This window comes from Capra hircus, chromosome 21, assembly GCF_001704415.2.
Source record: "Capra hircus breed San Clemente chromosome 21, ASM170441v1, whole genome shotgun sequence".
NCBI lineage: Eukaryota > Metazoa > Chordata > Mammalia > Artiodactyla > Bovidae > Capra > Capra hircus.
This window is the reverse complement of record NC_030828.1, coordinates 66,174,266-66,190,786: the sequence shown is the minus strand read 5'-3', so window position 1 is coordinate 66,190,786 and position 16,521 is coordinate 66,174,266. Positions and strand designations below refer to the sequence as shown.

The window sequence follows — 16,521 nt, the reverse complement described above, 5'->3', positions numbered from 1 at the left end:
CTGGAGTGTGAAGTCAGGTGGGCCTAAGAAGCATCTCTATGAACAAAGCTAGTGGAGGTGATGGAATTCCAGCTGAGCTATTTCAACTCCTAAAAGATAATGCTGTTAAAGTGCTGCACTCAATATGTCAGCAACTCTGGAAAACTCAGCAGTGGCCACAGGACTGGAAAAGGTCAGTTTTCACTCCAATCCCAAAGAAGGGCAATGCCAAAGAATGTTCAATCTACCGCACAACTGCACTCATTTCACATGCTAGCAAGGTGATGCTCAAAATCCTTCAAGTCAGGCTTCAGCAGTACATGAAGCGAGAACTTCCAGACGTACAACCTGGATTTAGAAAAGGCAGAGGAACCAGAGATCAAATTGCCAAGATCCGTTGGATTATCAAAAAAGCAAAGGAATTCCAGAAAAACTCTATTTCTGCTTCATTGACTGCACTAAAGCCTTTGGCTGTGTGGATCACAACAAACTGAAAAATTCTTAAAGAGATGTGGACACCAGACCACCTTACCTGTCTCCTGAGAAATCTGTATGCAGGTCAAAAAGCAACAGGTAGAACCAGACACGGAACAACGGGCTGGTTCAAAATTGGGAAAGGAGTACGTCAAGGCTGTATATTGTCATCCTGCTTACTTAACTTATACGCAGAGTACATCATGTGAAATGCCAGGCTGGATGAATCACAAGCTGGAATCAAAATTTCCAGGAGAAATATCAACAACTTCAGATATGCAGATGATACCACTCTTAACAGCAGATAGTGAAGGCCAGGGAAAGCTGGTGTGTGCTGCACTCCACGCGGTCCGAGTCAGACAGGACCTAGCGACTGAACGACGAGCCGGTGGGGGAGCTTAGGGCTGAAAGTTCCTTGGCTCACAGAGTGACAGTCTAGTGAACCGGGTAGAAATCAATAGGCAGCTTCTATACAGGCTGGTCTGGCCTGCTGTAGGTGGGAGTGCAGAGAACAGGCTCCTAACCAAGACTTTCAGGTCAAGGAAGGCTTCCTGGAGGAGGTGCCAAACTAAGAGGAAGAGGATAAAAAGTCAGGGGTGGGGGCAAGGAGAGGGAAGCCTTTCCTGCAGAAGTCAGAGCCCTGGGTACTTGGGAGGGAGGGGTCTCGGTAACTTTCCGCATCCAGAAGGAGAGGTGGGGGCAGGCGCGGTGTTTAGGTCTGGATGCCGCCGGCAGGGAATGTTGGGTTACGTCACTCAACATTGGGTCAATGTTGGGTTTTGCGGCAACAGTGTGTCCGCGAGTGGAGCCGGGATGGGGGAGCCTAGCGCAGCGGGTTCACAGGAGCTTCTCAAAGGGGCCCCGAGGTCGAACCGCCGGAGCTCTGGGGGCGCGGGCGGGTGGAGAGCCGCAGGATGCGTTGTCATGGAGATGCCTGTGACGTCACACCGGTCGGGCCGCAAGACCTTCCTTCTCGACCCAGTGGATGGTCACACTGGGAACAAAATGGACATGCCATTCAGAAGGTAGGCCTTCAGTGACAGTGCTGTGCCCTGCGACCCCAGCTGCTCTGTATAAACAGCACCCCGGCGCCAACCTCCCCTGAGCAAGGGTCTCCCCGGCCCCCACTTGAGTAAACAACGCGCCGCCTCGGAGTCACCCTTGGGAGCCAGTTCCTCGCTGCTCCTGGAGGCCGCACGGGGCGCTGCGGGTCTCGGGCAGGTGGGCGCAGGTGTGCGGCCACGGGCGCCTCCAGGCGCTCCCGCCCCGCTCGGGGCGCCTTTCCCCGCACCTGCCGCCTGCGCACGGGGGCCATTAAAGCCATTAAAGCCATTAAAGCCGCGCCGGGCGCGTTAGGTCGCCGGGGGGCCTCAAGAGGCCCCAGCGGCCAGGAGGGACCGAGACGGCAGAGCCCAGACCCTGCGGGGGCTCCCTTCCCCGTGGGGGGAGGACCGCCAGCCCCGGGGAGGGCATGGGCCCTGCCTTGTGGGAGTGAAGAGACCTTCCCCTCGTGGTGGGGGCCCTGACTCCCCGGCATGAAGAAGCCCCCCAGCGAGAGTGGGCAGCTTCTCATCCTGCCCAGCCAGCACTTTGGGGGCATCTCGGGTATAAGGTGGTTCCTCCTCCCCGGGACTGGGGTCCCTGCCTGGGAGACAGCCCCCTTTTTTTCCCCCTTAAGGAGAAATATCTGTTGAAGCAACGTGAAAGTCGCTCGTGTCCCACTCTTTTTGATCCCATGGACTATACAGTCCACAGAATTCTCCAGGCCAGAACACTGGAGTGGGTAGCCTTTCCCTTCTCCAGGGGATCTTCTTGACCCAGGGATCGGACCCAGATCTCCCGCATTGTAGATGGATTCTTTACCAGCTGAGCCACAAGGGAAGCCCAAGAATACTGGAGTGGGTAGCCTTTCCCTTCTCCAGCAGATCTTCCCGACCCAGGAATCCAACCCGGGTCTCCTGCCTTGCAGGGAGATCCTTTTCCAACTGAGCTATGCTGTCCTCCCCCCAAGCCCGCTGCCCAGGGCTGGTGAGGGGTGAGGCACCGCCATCTCCTCAGGCGTGGAGTGAGGGGTCGCGAAGGGGCACCTGCAGCTCCCCGCCAAGGTGGGGCGGCCTGGGCCAGCCCTGAGCAGGTGCAAGTGAGAGGGTGAACTTGGGCTGACCCCGCTCCCTCCTGGGACCTCTAGCAGCCTGGAGGTTCCCCTGCCCCAAACTCACAGGAGAAGTCTAAGACACCTAGGAATTTACCTGAAGCCGGAGATCTGGGTTCATCCCGGGGTTGGGAAGGTCTGATGGAGGAAGAAATGGCAACCCACTGTAGTGCTCTTGCCTGGGAAGTCCCATGAATAGAGGAGCCTGGCGGGCGACAATCCCTGGGGTTCGCCAAGACTGACTATACAACAACATGACTTAGTGACTAAACAGCAACAAAAGTAATGTCTGCATGTAAAACTGCACAGCATTCTTTTCAAAATAAAATATTATTCTAACCTGTAGTTTCCCCGAGACAAACTGATTTATAAGAAGGAAACCTCAGATGGTCTCTGGCTTCTCTGTGGGTTCCTTCAGCCTGAACGGGAATTCTTTTATTTTGGGTGCAGAACTGGGTGACCTTGATGGATTCTGAGAGGAGCCTGGGAGCTCTGGAGAGGCCGACCTACACACACAAGTTACCATGAGATGTGGCTGCCTCTGAGACCGCTTCTCCCTTTGCAGCTTGCTCAACATTGTCTTGAAGTGGAGTTGTAAGTTTTGATCTGTTTTTTCAGACAGGAGATTGCAAAATGAAAGAAAAAAAAACTTAGAATAATTGTACCCAAAATTGTCTGGTCAACATAATACCAAGTATGGTATGAAGGGGTTCATCTTAAAAGTTAACGCTGGAGGGCTTCCCTGGTGGCCCAGCGGTAAAGAACGCGCCTGTCAGTGCAGGAGACGCAGGTTCAATCCCTGCTCTGGGAAGATTCCCACATGCTGCTAAACACCTGAGCCCCTGAGCCACAACTACTGAGCCTTTGCTCTAGAGCCCGGAAGCTGCAACTACCGAAGCCCGGACACCCTAGAACCCGCTTCCCAGGAGAAGCCAGCTCAATGCGAGGCCCGTGTACCGCAGCTAGAGAGCAGCCTCTGCTCGCTGCAGCTAGAGAGCAGCCTGAGCAGCAACGAAGACCCAGCACACCTGTAAATAATAAATAAATATGTATTTAAACAGTTAACACTAGAGGAAAAAAACAGAAACTTCCCTGTAGTTTGTGCATGAAAATACAGGTCTTACTGTCCCCTGCCTCTTCCCAAGAACCTGACCGGATATACTAGGCAGAACGTGATTCTCTGGGGTGTGCATTCTTCCTTTTTTTTTTTTTTCTTCCTTTCTTTTATTTTAAGCCAGGGATCAAACCCACGCCTCCTGTAGTGGAAGCGAGGAGTCCGAACCGCTGGACTGCCAGGGAAGTCCCAGAGGGTTCCAGGAGGTGCAGGGGGTAATGTTCAGCCTTCTGGCCTCCCGTTAGCTTATTACACTTCAGTAGTATTTCCTGAGCACCTGCTCTGGTGCAGTGGATGGGAGTTGAGCTTGTGAAGGTGTCCTTGGAAGAGGTATACAACCAGGATTGTTTCTTGTCAGTGTGTGTGTGTGTGTGTGTGTGTGTGCAGGAGTTTATCTTTAGAAATTTGACCTTCAAAGACTTCTTGCTCTCTCTCAGACCAGGAAAGGTGCTCAGCTATTCGAAGCTTGACCCAGATCTTGGTTTCACGTGGGCAGAGACATAAAGACCCAGCACCCTGTGGAACGACAGACCATTTCCGTGCTGCCTTAGAAACCGCTTTTAGGGGAAGAGGAGTTGGGAAATCTTTCAGGGCAAATTTTATTGCAAGGAAAAGATGCTTGCTTTGAACTGCTGGTTAGTTTTTCAATATTGTTAAGGGAGAGTTTTGAGTGTGTTTTTCCTTTAAAGCAGAAATGCAAAACTGAGTAAAGCACAGAGGCCAAGTTCTTAGAGATGCCCCGTTCTGCATCCCAGACCCCTTCATCCCCCAGCGTGCCTCGTCCATGGGGCCCTGTGGAGGCTGGGGGCGAGGAGGGTCACGATGTCTTCTCCCCTTCTTGGCGGATCTTGAGAGTAGACTTGCTGAGCTCCTCTTTGGCCAAGAACCACTTTGCCTGTCTGTTCTCTCCTTCAGACCAGCGTTGCTCCCTCCCAACTCCTCTGCTCTCAGAAGCCGGCCCTCTGGACTTCGCCTCCGCCTTCTCTCTGCAGCCTCTGCTCCTGGTTGCTCCCGGACTCCAGGTAGGAACCTTCACAGGGGGCTCCAGTTCGGAGGCTGGCCTGTTCCCCAGGGCGCTCCTCCCGGTGTAGGGGGCTGGGGCAGGTCCAGGCAGGGAGGAGAAGGGAGCCAGCTAACCTGGGCTGCAGAGAGGAGGCCACTCCAGTCTCTTTGGACTGTTTGGGAAGGCCCCCTTTCCCCTCTGTCTGTCTAGTTAACAGGCATTTAAAAAATTACGTCTGTGCTGGGGCTTCATTGCTGCACATGGGTTTTCTCTGGTTTTGCTGAGCAGGGGCCTCCCTTGAGCTGTGGCCTGTGGGCGCTCGTTGCAGTGGGTGTCTCATGGGGCACGGGCTCTGGTCGTCATGGCGTGACAGCTTAGTTGCTCCGAGGCATGTGGGTTCGTATTCCCACGTGTCCCCCGCGTTGGGATTCAGATTCTTTACCACTGGGCCACGAGGGACATATCAGCAGGTATTTTCTTTAAAACTGAAGTATAGTTGATTTATGGGCTTTGCAGGTGGTGCTAGTGGTAAAGAACCCACCTGCCAATGCAGGAGACATAAGAAACCTGGGTTCGATCCCTGGGTCGGGAAGAGCTGCTGGAGGAGGGCGTGGCAACCCACTCCAGTATTCTTGCCTGGAGAATCCCCACGGACAGAGGAGTCTGGCGGGCTACAGTCCCTGAGGTCGCAAAGAGTCGGACATGACTGAAGCTACTGAGCACGAAGGCATATCTTATATTTCTTGGGGGTTCTCAGTCCCTTTGCTGGATCTCCAGGTTCGGAAACCTGTTGTCGGCCCTAGAACTTGCAAAAGTGCGAGAACTTCTTTGGCATAATTGTTCTCCAATTTGTGGGTGGTCTGCTCGGCGGCTCTACGGTGGGGCCAATGGCGACCTCCTCCGAGAGGACTCATGCGCCACGCCATGCGTCCCAGGGCTGCTTCAGCCAGAGCCCCTGTCCCCACGGCAGACCACTGCCCACCTGTACTTCCACTGGAGCCCCCAGACACTCACAGGCAGGTCTGGCTCAGTCTCTTGTGGGGTCACTGCTCCTGTGCCTGGGTCCAGTGCACACAAGGGTTTTGCTTTCGGCCTCCAAGCCTCTCTGGCGGCTCTGAAGTTTGATTCTAAACACGATTTTGCCCCTCCTACCATCTTGAAAAACATCTACTTCTGCTTCGTTGACTATGTCAAAGCCTTTGTGTGGATCACAGCAAACTGTGGAAAATTCTTCAAGAGATGGGAATACCAGACCACCTTACCTGCCTCCTAAGAAACCTGTGTGCAGGTCAAGAAGAAACAGAACTGGACATGGAACAACAGACTGGTTCCAAATTGGGAGAGGAGTACATCAAGGCTGTATGTTGTCACCCTGCTTATTTAACTTATATGCAGAGTACATCATGCGAAATGCCAGGCTGGATGACTCACAAACTGGGAAGACGATTTCCAGGAGAAATATCCACAAGCTTAGATATGCGGATGATACCACTCTAATGACAGAAAGTGAAGAAGAACTAAAGAGCCTCTTTATGAGGGTGAAAGAGGAGAGTGAAAAAGCCAGCTTGAAACTCAACGTTCAGAAAACTAAGATCATGGCATCCAGTCCCATCACTCCATGGCAAATAGAAGGGGGAAAAGTGGAAGCAGTGACAAATTTTAGTTTCTTGGGCTCCCAAATCACTGCAGATGGTGATTGCAGCCATGAAATGAAAAGACGCTTACTCCTTGGAAGGAAAGTTATGACCAACCTAGATAGCATATTCAAAAGCAGAGACATTACTTTGCCAACAAAGGTCCGTCTAGTCAAAACTATGGTTTTTCCAGTGGTCATGTATGGATGTGAGTTGGACTATAGAGAAAGCTGAGCACCGAAGAATTGATGCTTTTGAACTGTGGTGTTGGAGAGGACACTGGAGAGTCCCTTGGACTGCAAGGAGATCCAACCAGTCCATCCTTAAGGAAATCAGTCCTGAATATTCATTGGAAGGATGGATACTGAAGCTGAAACTCCAATACTTTGGCCACCTGATTCCAAAAACTGACTCATTGGAAAAGACCCTGATGCTGGGAAAGATTGAAGGCAGGAGAAGGGGACAGCAGAGGGTGAGATGGTTGGATGGCATCACTGACGTGATGGACATGACTTTGCACAAGCTCCTGGGAGAGAGTAATGGACAGGGAGGCCTGGGGTGCTGCAGTCTATGGGGTCGCAAAGGGGACACGACTGAACAACAACATTTGTTACATTCAAAACTCCTCATTTATCCCTCCCTCTTCCCCTTTGGTAACCACAGTTTGTTTTCTGTGTCTTCTGAGTCTGTGGGTCTGTTTCTGTTTTGCATATGAGTCGGGAGAAGCCACTTTATTTTTTTATTGGCCTGCTGTTTGGCTTGTGCAATCTTGGTTCCCCAACCAAGGATCGAACCTGGGCCCCGGCAGTGCTGGTGCCAAGTCCTAACCACTGGACTGCCAGGGATTCCAAGGAGCAGTTCCTTTAGACGTCTGAAGTCCTGCAGCCAGGTTGGTAGCAGACCTGGGTTTGGGGCCCAGGAAGTCTGGTCCCAGGCCCAGCCGCTCTTCAGCTTCCAGGAGAATCTTTTTGGTTCCTGGCGTAGGGGTCCGGGAAGATGGTGGAGCCCCTTTAGGTTCAGTGGAGACGGGAAAGGAGGGGCATGTCTTGAGGGGAGAACCTTTGGTTTGGGACACCCTAGGTGAGAGGCCTCTGCAGAGCATACGGGTGTGGTTCATCCCGGGAACACTCACTGAGCACTGGCCAGGCTTGGGAGACACAGCAGCAAAAAGCCAGGGTGAGTGTGAGCTGGTGGGAGGGACTGCAGAGCCTGGAGACAGACAAGGAGGGTACAGAGAAGGTTAGAGATGAGGGCCAGGGAGAGACGCGCAGCCTGTGTGTGAGCCAGAGAACCGGTCCTGAAGGCAGGGAAGATGAACACACAGGAGGTGAGGTGTCTCTACCAAGAACGGATGCTTTCGAACTGTGGTGCAGGAGACTCTCGAGAGCCCCTTGGAAGCAAGGAGATCCAACCAGTCCATCCTAAAGGAAATCAACTCTGAATGTTCACTGGAAGGACTGATACTGAAGCTGAAGCTCCAGTACTTTGGCCCCCTGATGAGAAGAGCTGACCCACTGGGAAAAACCTTCATGCTGGGAAAGATTGAGGGCAGAAAGAGAAGGGGGCAACAGAGGATAAGACGGTTAGATAGCATCACCAACTCAATGGACATGAGTCTGAGCAAAGTCTGGGGAATAGTGGTGGAGAGGAGCCTGGTGTGCTGCTATCCAAGGGGTCGGACAGGACTTAGCACCTGAATAACACGGGAGATGGTGAAGGACAGGGAAGTTTGGCGTACTGCAGCTGCAAAGAGTCGGACATGACCGAGTGACTGAACAAGAAGACAAGATGGAAGGGAGGGACCTGCCAGGTGCAGGTGGAGGGAGGCTGAGCTTTGGGGGTGGGAGGGGCCCGGCGGGCGCTACAGGAGAGCTGGGGGAGGCCTGGGTGCAGGGGCAGGCCTTGGACTTCCTCTGAAGCAGGGCATTGCTCTGGGCTGAGGACTGGGCAGGGCTAGGTGAGGGCTGAGGTGGGGTGGTGGTGAGGAGGCCGGAGGGGCTTGGGGGGTGGGTAGGCCAGTGAGGAGATGCAGAGAATGACTGGGTCAGGGAAGTGGGGGCAGTGGCTGAATTCTGGCCTCATGGGAAGCACAATCCATGTGGTTGGTCACTGAATGTGGGGGTTGGGAGAAAGGTTGGGAAGGTTGTTGTAGCTTCACCAAGCTGGGAGGACCCCAGTGGGGCCATTCTGGGGAAAGATCAGCTATTTGATCTTGGCTGAGTCAATTTGGAAGAACCTATTAGGGACCCTAGAGCAGGCTGGGCGGTGGGGCTGGAGATGGACGGTGTGGGGAGTGGCCTGTGGGTGTGGCCTGTGTGTGTGAGCACAGGTGTGTGTGTGTGTGCATGTATGCACGTGCAGGCATAGGTGTGTGTAGCGGGCTGATGCCGGGTGGGCAGGGACACTCACAGGACTTGCAGGTGACGATTGTGTGGCTGGGTCTCAGGACAGAGGGTCACTTCTAACTCTTCCTCAGGAAGTGTCTGGAGAGAAAGCCCTCGAACATCTCCTGGAGAGGGGACACCCCGAGTTGTCAGCTGGGTTAGGTTGTGGTCTCTCGGCAGAAGCCCCGAACTGTTGGGGCGGGAAGAGGGGAGGGTGGCTGCAGAGAGGCCCCGGGAGAGCTGCTCAGCAGCTGCGATGGGCCTGGGGTCCTGAGGCAGAGCCCCCTTCTGGGCGGAGCAGGGAGGGCCAGGGCCTGCCTGTGGCCTTCTTTGACCTTGACTCAGAAGGGTCCAGAAGGAGTGGCCAGGAAGGACTGCAGGGTTTGTGTAACCCGGTGGCTTCAATAATAATAGGTTTGGTTTCAAAGAATTCTCCGGTAGATCTGCATGATAAGGGCTTTTTAGTGATGCTGTGAGGGCGTGCGGGGAGGGGGATGGGGAGGGGAGAGGCCTTCGGCGTTAGGAATTTGTGTCTTTGCTCTGCTGGAGAAGCTGCTGGGCCACGGAGTGGGGCTCTGGCCCTGAGACCCCGGGGACCTGGACATGCCCTCAGGATATCCCCCTGGTGACATATAGTGTGTGTGTGTGTGTGTCGGTGTGTGTGTAGGGGAACAGAGCCCAGCCAGTAGGAGCAGCTGGTATCCAAGGCTGAGGAGTGGGAGGATCATTCCAACCATTCTGGGGAGGGGGCAGAGATTTCCAGGAATTGGGCCACCACCCACTTTTTGGCCTCTGAGGGTCAGCCTTGGAACAGCCCTGGCATCTCTGGGTGTGTCATCTAGCTGAGGATCAGGTCTGGTGGAAGTTGATTCCTCAGCAGACTTGACTCTCTTTGACTCTAATCAGCTTCTGTTATGCCCTCAGGCAATGTCACTCTTCCAGAGGTTGTACTCTGCCCCTCCCTCCTGTTTCACCTTGGCCTAGAGAGCGCGTCCGACTCTTTCTGACCCCTGGACTGTAGCCCGCCAGGCTCCTGTCCATGAGATTCTCCGGACAAGGACACTGGAGTGGTTTTCCATGTCCTCTCCAGGGGATCTTCCTGACCCAGGGATCACACATCTCTCAGGTCTCCTTCATTGGCAGGCGGGTTCTTTAGCCCCAGTGCCACCTGGGAAGCCCATGGAGAGTCCTGACTAACTCACAGGGTGTATTCTTTTGGAAATCAAAATTAATTTGGGTTGGTCCTGTTAGAGGGACACGGGAGCCAACTGAAGTTCCAGCCAAAGTCAGAATAAAATAAATGATGTTGTCTTTATTACAACCCAAGTATAGATGCTGGGAAAGATTGAAGGGGATGACAGGATGAGATGGTTGGACGGTATCACCATCCAACAAAGAGTCTCAGTACTCTTGAGAGTCCCTTGGATAGCTAGGAGATGAAACCACTTAATCCTAAAGGAAATCAACCGTGAATATTCACTGGAAGGATTGATGCTGAAGCTGAGGCTCCAATACTTTAGCCACCTGATGCGAATAGCTAACTCACTGGAAAAGACCCTGATGCTGGGAAAGATTGAGGGCAGGTGGAGAAGGGGATGACAGAGGACGAGATGGTTGGATGGCATCACCGACTTGATAGACATGAGTTGGAGCAAACTCTGGGAGATGGTGAAGCATGGAGAAGCTGGGCCTGATGAGGTCCATGGGGTTGCGAAGAGCTGGACGCAGCTGAACAACAAGTATAGAATTAAATGAGAGCATGCTGATGTGAGTCAATGATTGAACAAATCAGTCGTTCAGTCCCTCAGTCGTGTCCGACTCTTTGCGACCCCATGGACGGTAGCGTGCAGAACTTCCCTGTCCTTCACCATCTCCTGCAGTTTGCTCAGACTCATGTCCATGGATGCCTAACAATGAACAAATCAACAGGTGGGAGAAAAACCACCCCAGCCGAGAAATTTAGGTAGCTCCTTCCCTCCCAGGGCGCCGGCCTAACCCTCTACAAGTGAGCCGGGTGCTGCACAGAGGGACGTCTCTCCAAAGAGGGAAGGTGGAGGGGGAGGTGAGACCAGGTCCCGGTCTTGGGGGGAAGCCTGCGGGGCATGACCTCAGCCCAGCGATGGGACACGCCAGGGTGAGGCGCCTCCGTGACGCCCTCGACAGGAGAGGGCGCCTCGCCTCTGGTGGTCCTCCTACTCCCAGGACCCCGCGTGTGCACGGGAGAGCAGGGCCAGATCCCAGCTGAGGGACAGTCCACCAGGGACGGTCAGGGTCATCAATGGCAAGGGCGTCCGAGACACTCACGGCCAAGAGGAGCCTCGAGAGAGATGGACTAAATGTGATGGGGCGTCCTGGGTGGGATCCTGGGACAGAAAAATGGCTTTGGGGGGAAATTAATGATATCCGAATGTATGGAATTTATGGACTTACTATGAAAAAGAAAAAAGGGATTTTTGGATTTTACCAGGAGCTTTTCTAGCCTTTAAAATGCAAATGGAGGGACTTCTTTCCTGGTAGCACAGAGGTTAGGAATCCGCCTGCCAGGGCGGGGGACACGGGTTCCTTCCCTGGTCTGGGAGGATTCCACGTGCCGAGGGGGCGGCTGAGCCCGTGTGTCACAGCTACTGAAGCGTGTGTGCCTTAGAGCCCGAGCTCCGCCAGGAGAACCCGCCGCGAGAAGCCCGCACGTGACAGGGAGTAGCCCCTGCTTGTCACAACTAGAGAAAGCCCTCGTGTAGCAACAAAGACGAACAAGCACAGCCAAAAAAAAAAAAGTAATTAAAAAAACAAACAAACAAACGAGGGGCTTCCCTGTCTGTACTTCTGTTGCAGGGGGCCCCAGTCTGATCCCTGGTTGGGGAACCAAGATCCCGCAAGCTATGGGGCATGGCCAAAAAATAAACTAACGAAAATAAATTTAAGTAAGCATCTTAAAAATAAATAAATGAAATGCTAAGGCATATGGTGCTTTAGGGTCTGATTTGTAGCTTTTCCTGTTTCTGCCTCAGAACTGATATTGCAGGGAGTCCAGTGTGGGGACCCCTGAGTCGACCACACATGGCACATGGGTGGCAGGTGGTGCGTGTTGGTAACAGAGGTGTTTCCTGCAGGGCCTAGGGCGCCGACCCCCGGGATTCTGGAGGGAAGCAGGTGACATGAAACAGCACGGAGGTGTGTAGTCTCTGATCTCAGTAAGCCGCGCCGTGATCTGCCTCGTTTTCAGTGGATGTTTTCTCTGCTCTTCTTGGGCTGCATGGTTTTAAAAAATTGCCAGATGTTTTTGACGACCTAGTGCTTCTCGGGGAGGGGGCGGGGGGGAGTACTCTCTGGGTTTGTCACCTTGGGTGAGTCCATCCACAATCTGGGCTTATTTTTCTCATCTGTTAAAAACAAACCAAAGCGGGGGGTGGGGGGGGGGGACACAGGAGCTGGATGCGTGACCCCCTCCCTGATCCAACCTAGGACTTTCAGTGTCGAGGACGTGTGACTTCGCCCGTGAGCTTCTACCCGACTGGGTGTCCGGGTGTGAAGGGGCTTTCCCTGCACCAAGGCGCTGCTCACGCACGGCCCTCCCAGGCCACCAGCTGCCTGTGGGTTTCCTTTTAGTTAAAAAACTTTTTGAAAACTCGCTAGGCTTGTTCTGCTGAGCTATCACTCACAGTCACCCCTTTGGGCAAAGAGTTCTGACTTGTGACAACTGCATCAGCCCGGTGGAGACCAACAGCTCGGGGGCTCCAGAAAGTTCTCTCCACACCCCTGTGGTCAGCCCGCCCCCACCCCTCGCAGCCACTGACCTGTGCCTTGTCCCCGATGCTCTGCAGTCAAGTGAAAGGTCCACCCCCGGTCCCCGAGCCATGGCTGGTCTGCGGAACGGCCATCGCAGCTGCATCCGGGCCGCGTTCACAGCCAGCACCAGGGCCGGCTTCCAGAAGAGGCAGAGAAACAGGCTCCATCGCCTCAAGGTACCCCTCCCCTCTTGGCGGGGCAGGGACACGGTGGGGAGGGCAGAGGGGGCTGGGGGCCAGGGCAGACTCGGACCCACCCCGGAGAGAGCAGGGGCCCTTGCAGGACCCCACCCCCTTCTTGGAATTAGTTTTCTCTGCAGCTCTTGGTGTCACCTTCTCAGCTTTTTTCTCTTTCCCTGCCAACTAGCAATGTTCAAATTCCTGTCCTTTGAGAGTCTGTCTTTTGATGAAGAACAAGAGTTGCTTTTCCTGGTAGCCTGGTGCTAAGAGGGGAAGGTTCTGGAATATGGGATGCCAACCCTGGGTTCTTCCCAGGGACCCTGAGCAAGGCCTGGCCCCTGTGTGGGCCTCAGCTTCTGCATCTGCAAAGGGAGGGTTTGGGGTGGATGACCTAGAACCTTCCACCATCTTCTGGCTTTGGGTCCAGCACAGGTGCCCAGCGCTGTGTAGCCGGGAGGTCCTTCCCGGGCGATGGTGGGCTGCTGAGCCCATATCCTGGCCACATTCCTGGCTCTGCTCTCTCCTCTTGAGTGGCCCAGGTTTGCATTTTAAGTCCTACAAACACACTCTTGAAGAGGGGGTCCCTGCCTGTGCTCAGCTTCCTGGGAGTGGGCTCTCCTTGTCACCACCCACCGTGGTCCACCGTCCACGAGTGTGGGCAGGGCAGGACTGCTGGCCGGGGCAGTGAGCCCCTGGATCCTTGCCCTTGAACTCGAATCTGCTGTCCGCCCTCCCTCTTAGAGAGGATGACCCAAACCCCTTGTTTTTCCAGGCCAGTCACAGGAAGAATCATCTGGACTTTGTTGAAGGCATCTGGAGAGAGGTACGTCCCTGAACAAGGCAGCCAGCAGCTGCTCCTGTCTCTGAGGACGGTTGGGGCCCCAAGCCCAAGTTCCCAGAGGCCAGGCCGAGGGCAGCCTTGTAGGCAGGCCTGCTCTAGGGGGCCTCTGCCTGGCCCAGTGGCGTGGCTACGTTTTAGAAAAAGCTTCATTGTGACATTTACGTTGATCGCTCCTCTTTCAGGTTTTTTAAGTAAGAACAAAAGGCTTCATGTAGTTTGCCTGGAAGATAGATAGATGAGGCCATGGGTTTGCAATTAGTCAATCTCAGAATGAATCTCAGGCAAATTAAATTCACTCTCAGGGATCACGCAGGTGTAGGTAACCCTGGCCTCCTGGTGGTTTAAGACGCCAGGTGCCCCTGGAGAGCAGGGCCTGCTGCTGGGTCCTTCTACTCAAAACCAGTGACTGGAGGGCCTGGCCGGACGTTTCTTGGTTTGCCAGGAAGATTCTGTGGGCTTATTGCAACGTGAGGCCCTCACCTGCACCCCCGACCCCACACCCGGCCGGGGGTCTGGGCTGGGGCCTCTGGGGACACTCACTGCTCTGCTGGAGGTGGGGTCACAAGAGCGAGTGTGCCTGCTTTGTGAATTCCAGCAATTCTGACCAGTTTCTGGCTCTGCAATGGTTACGGTTACCGGTAGATTACGGTGTTTACGTTAATTTCTCCTTCTGGAATAAATGAATGTCAGCTGTCCAAAGACGAAGTGAGCTTTCTCAGGGGTTGTCACCACCCAAGGGAAAGGGCCCCAGGGGGGTCCCCTGCTGACTTGGGCCTGGGGTCCCTCTGTGCAGAGGCCGAGGGTCAGCGGCGAGGGAGGTGCTCACAGGTCGAGTCGTGTGGTTGCGGGTCCTCACGGCTGGAGCCTGTCTGGAAGGATCTCTGTGCAGCACGGGGTCGTCCCTGGTCTTGGGCACCTGGGCTTTCTCTAGAGACCTTTCCCGCCAGAGCCCCAGGGCAGGAGTAAAAGAAAGAATAAGAAACAGGAACTTTTGGTTCCTGGGTGGTGTGAGGAGGGTCCAGAAAGCTCTGCAGCCCCCGTTGGCAGTGGTGGTAGAGGTCGAGGGAGGCGTTTGGCTGCCCTGGGGTGTCGTCTGCCCCTGATGGGCCCATGGCCGGCTTTCAAGAACCACCCGGGGCACCTTGGAACCAGTGAATGTTCTAGAGACTCATTTCCACGTCCTTCGGCGCCCTGTGTGTTGAAGGGCTGTTGAGTCTCCACGGCCTGCTTGTGCAGGCCGGTCAGGGGCCCGGGGCGGCCCGAGCGAGGCTCTCACCGGGGTCAGAGCAGGAAAATGAGCTCAGACTGAGGTGGTGGGCAGGGGCTGCCAGCGCTGGAAGGGGGGCTTTAAACGATGGGGCTCGGTCTGAGACACCCCCACAGTGGGGCACCCTCAGGCTTTTAGGAGGCTCTGGGATATTTATCAAATGCACTAAAAATATTTATTTATGTGGCTGCCCTGGGTCTTAGCTGCGGCATGCGGGATCTTTATGGGGGTGTGTGAGAGCTTATGGGGCACACGGGATCTAGGTCCCCGACCAGGGATTGAACCTGGGCCCCCCTGCATTGGGAGCACGGAGTCTTAGCCACTGGACCACCCGGGAAGTCCTTATCAAATGCGTTTAAAAAATAATTTAAAACGTTTGGGCCTGTGCTGGGTCTTGGCTGCCGCACGCATGCCCTCTCCAGGTGTGGCACGCATGCCCTCTCCAGGTGTGGAGAGCGGGGCCGATGCTGGCAGCGGTGCATGGGTTTCCCACCGCAGCGGTTTCTCCTGTTGCGGAGCCTGGGCCGCAGGGCCCAGGGGCTTCTGCACTAGTGTTGCTGCTCCTCGACATGTGGATCTTCCAGGGCCAGGGATCAAACCCACGTCTCTTGCCTTGGCAATTGGATTCTTGACCAACTGAGCCCCTAGGGAAGCCCTTATCAAAGGCATTTTTGAAGATTTATTTGCAGGGCAGATCGTGCAAAATTTGCCAAGGTCCGTGACGGAAGAAATTACTTATGCGTGTAAGGTGTGTGTTCTCCCTGATTCCCTTGCTCGCCGGCTCAGAAACTCTTCTGTCATCAGCTTTTAGATCCGTACGACGCTGACTGGGAAGACGCCCGTGGCCACGCCTCCTGTCATCTCAGCGGCTGTTCCTTGGGTGCTGCGAGCTGTGACGAGCCTCTGCACATGCTCAAGTCCAGGGGTCCAGGGGATGTGAGCTTAGAGGACCCTCTCTCGGTGAACCTTCCGGTCTTGGTCCTGACGGCCACCGGCTGGGCCTCTGCAGCCCCGGAGGTCAGCGACGTGGACATGCAACCTGTGGAGGCCGGCCGCCTGGAGGCGCGGGGGCGGATGGCCCGGCTGCCTGGACCCCCAGAGGACTCGGGGATGATGGAGGAAGACCGGGGGTCCCCCGAGGCTGGCAGACCCCAGGGCAGGGCCAGAAGGTCACGGCCGCCCCCCAGACTCGGGACCGAGAGGGACAGGGGGCCCAAGCTCCCCCTCTCCAAGAGGAAACTGGAACTTTTACTTGCAGAGCCGGAGAAGAGTAAGCGAAAGAAGCAGTACGTGGTCTAGATCAGGTGAGCGGGGCGACAGCTGACGGTGGGCCAGGGCCTAGGAGGTGAGGACAACGCTGACGAGCATAAAAAAAGAGCTTCCATGAAACCCATGGCTCCTTTTGTGTCTTCTTGTTCAAACAACAGAAATGTATCGTCAGGTTTCGGGAGCTGATGGTCTGCGGATGATGCGGCTGTTAAGTCCTTTATGTTGTAAATAGTGCCTCTGGGCCCCACCACTGCGCGAAGATGGTTTCCAGCTCAGGAAAGGCCCCACCTCCCGGGTCTGAGTTGCAGAGAATTCCTTTACTTTCAGTAAATATGTATGTATTTTTAAACCTTGACTCAGAGGCTGGGGCCCACGTCCCTCTAGCCCACGTCCATCCTGGCTGTGACTCTTTCCCCCAGAGCTCCTCACACGCGGCTGC

The 16,521-nt window shown here is 54.9% G+C and overlaps 1 protein-coding gene across 2 annotated transcripts; it reads left to right on the top strand.

Annotated features, from left to right (window-relative positions):
* Positions 1,410–16,257, top strand: LOC102170558. Of its 2 annotated transcripts, XM_013973256.2 has the most exons (7): positions 1,410–1,478; positions 3,056–3,199; positions 4,635–4,741; positions 11,851–11,911; positions 12,562–12,702; positions 13,478–13,528; positions 15,618–16,257. In XM_013973256.2, the coding sequence occupies exons 5-7, from the start codon at positions 12,595–12,597 to the stop codon at positions 16,110–16,112; spliced, it is 654 nt and encodes a 217-aa protein (XP_013828710.2). In that variant the 5' UTR covers positions 1,410–1,478; positions 3,056–3,199; positions 4,635–4,741; positions 11,851–11,911; positions 12,562–12,594; the 3' UTR covers positions 16,113–16,257. The 2 variants fall into 2 exon arrangements, with proteins under 2 accessions (XP_013828710.2, XP_017921725.1); XM_018066236.1 differs by lacking the exons at positions 1,410–1,478; positions 3,056–3,199; positions 4,635–4,741; positions 11,851–11,911 and having other exon boundaries at positions 12,401–12,702.

What these genes read in the sequence shown, in the direction of transcription:
- LOC102170558 (XM_013973256.2), top strand. Translation starts at nt 12,595, where the DNA reads ATGGCTGGTCTGCGGAACGGCCATCGCAGCTGCATCCGGGCCGCGTTC. An exon ending in ACAGGCTCCATCGCCTCAAG is followed by an intron (nt 12,703 to 13,477) that starts GTACCCCTCCCC and finishes TTGTTTTTCCAG; the next exon opens with GCCAGTCACAGGAAGAATCA. An exon ending in TTGAAGGCATCTGGAGAGAG is followed by an intron (nt 13,529 to 15,617) that starts GTACGTCCCTGA and finishes TTCTGTCATCAG; the next exon opens with CTTTTAGATCCGTACGACGC.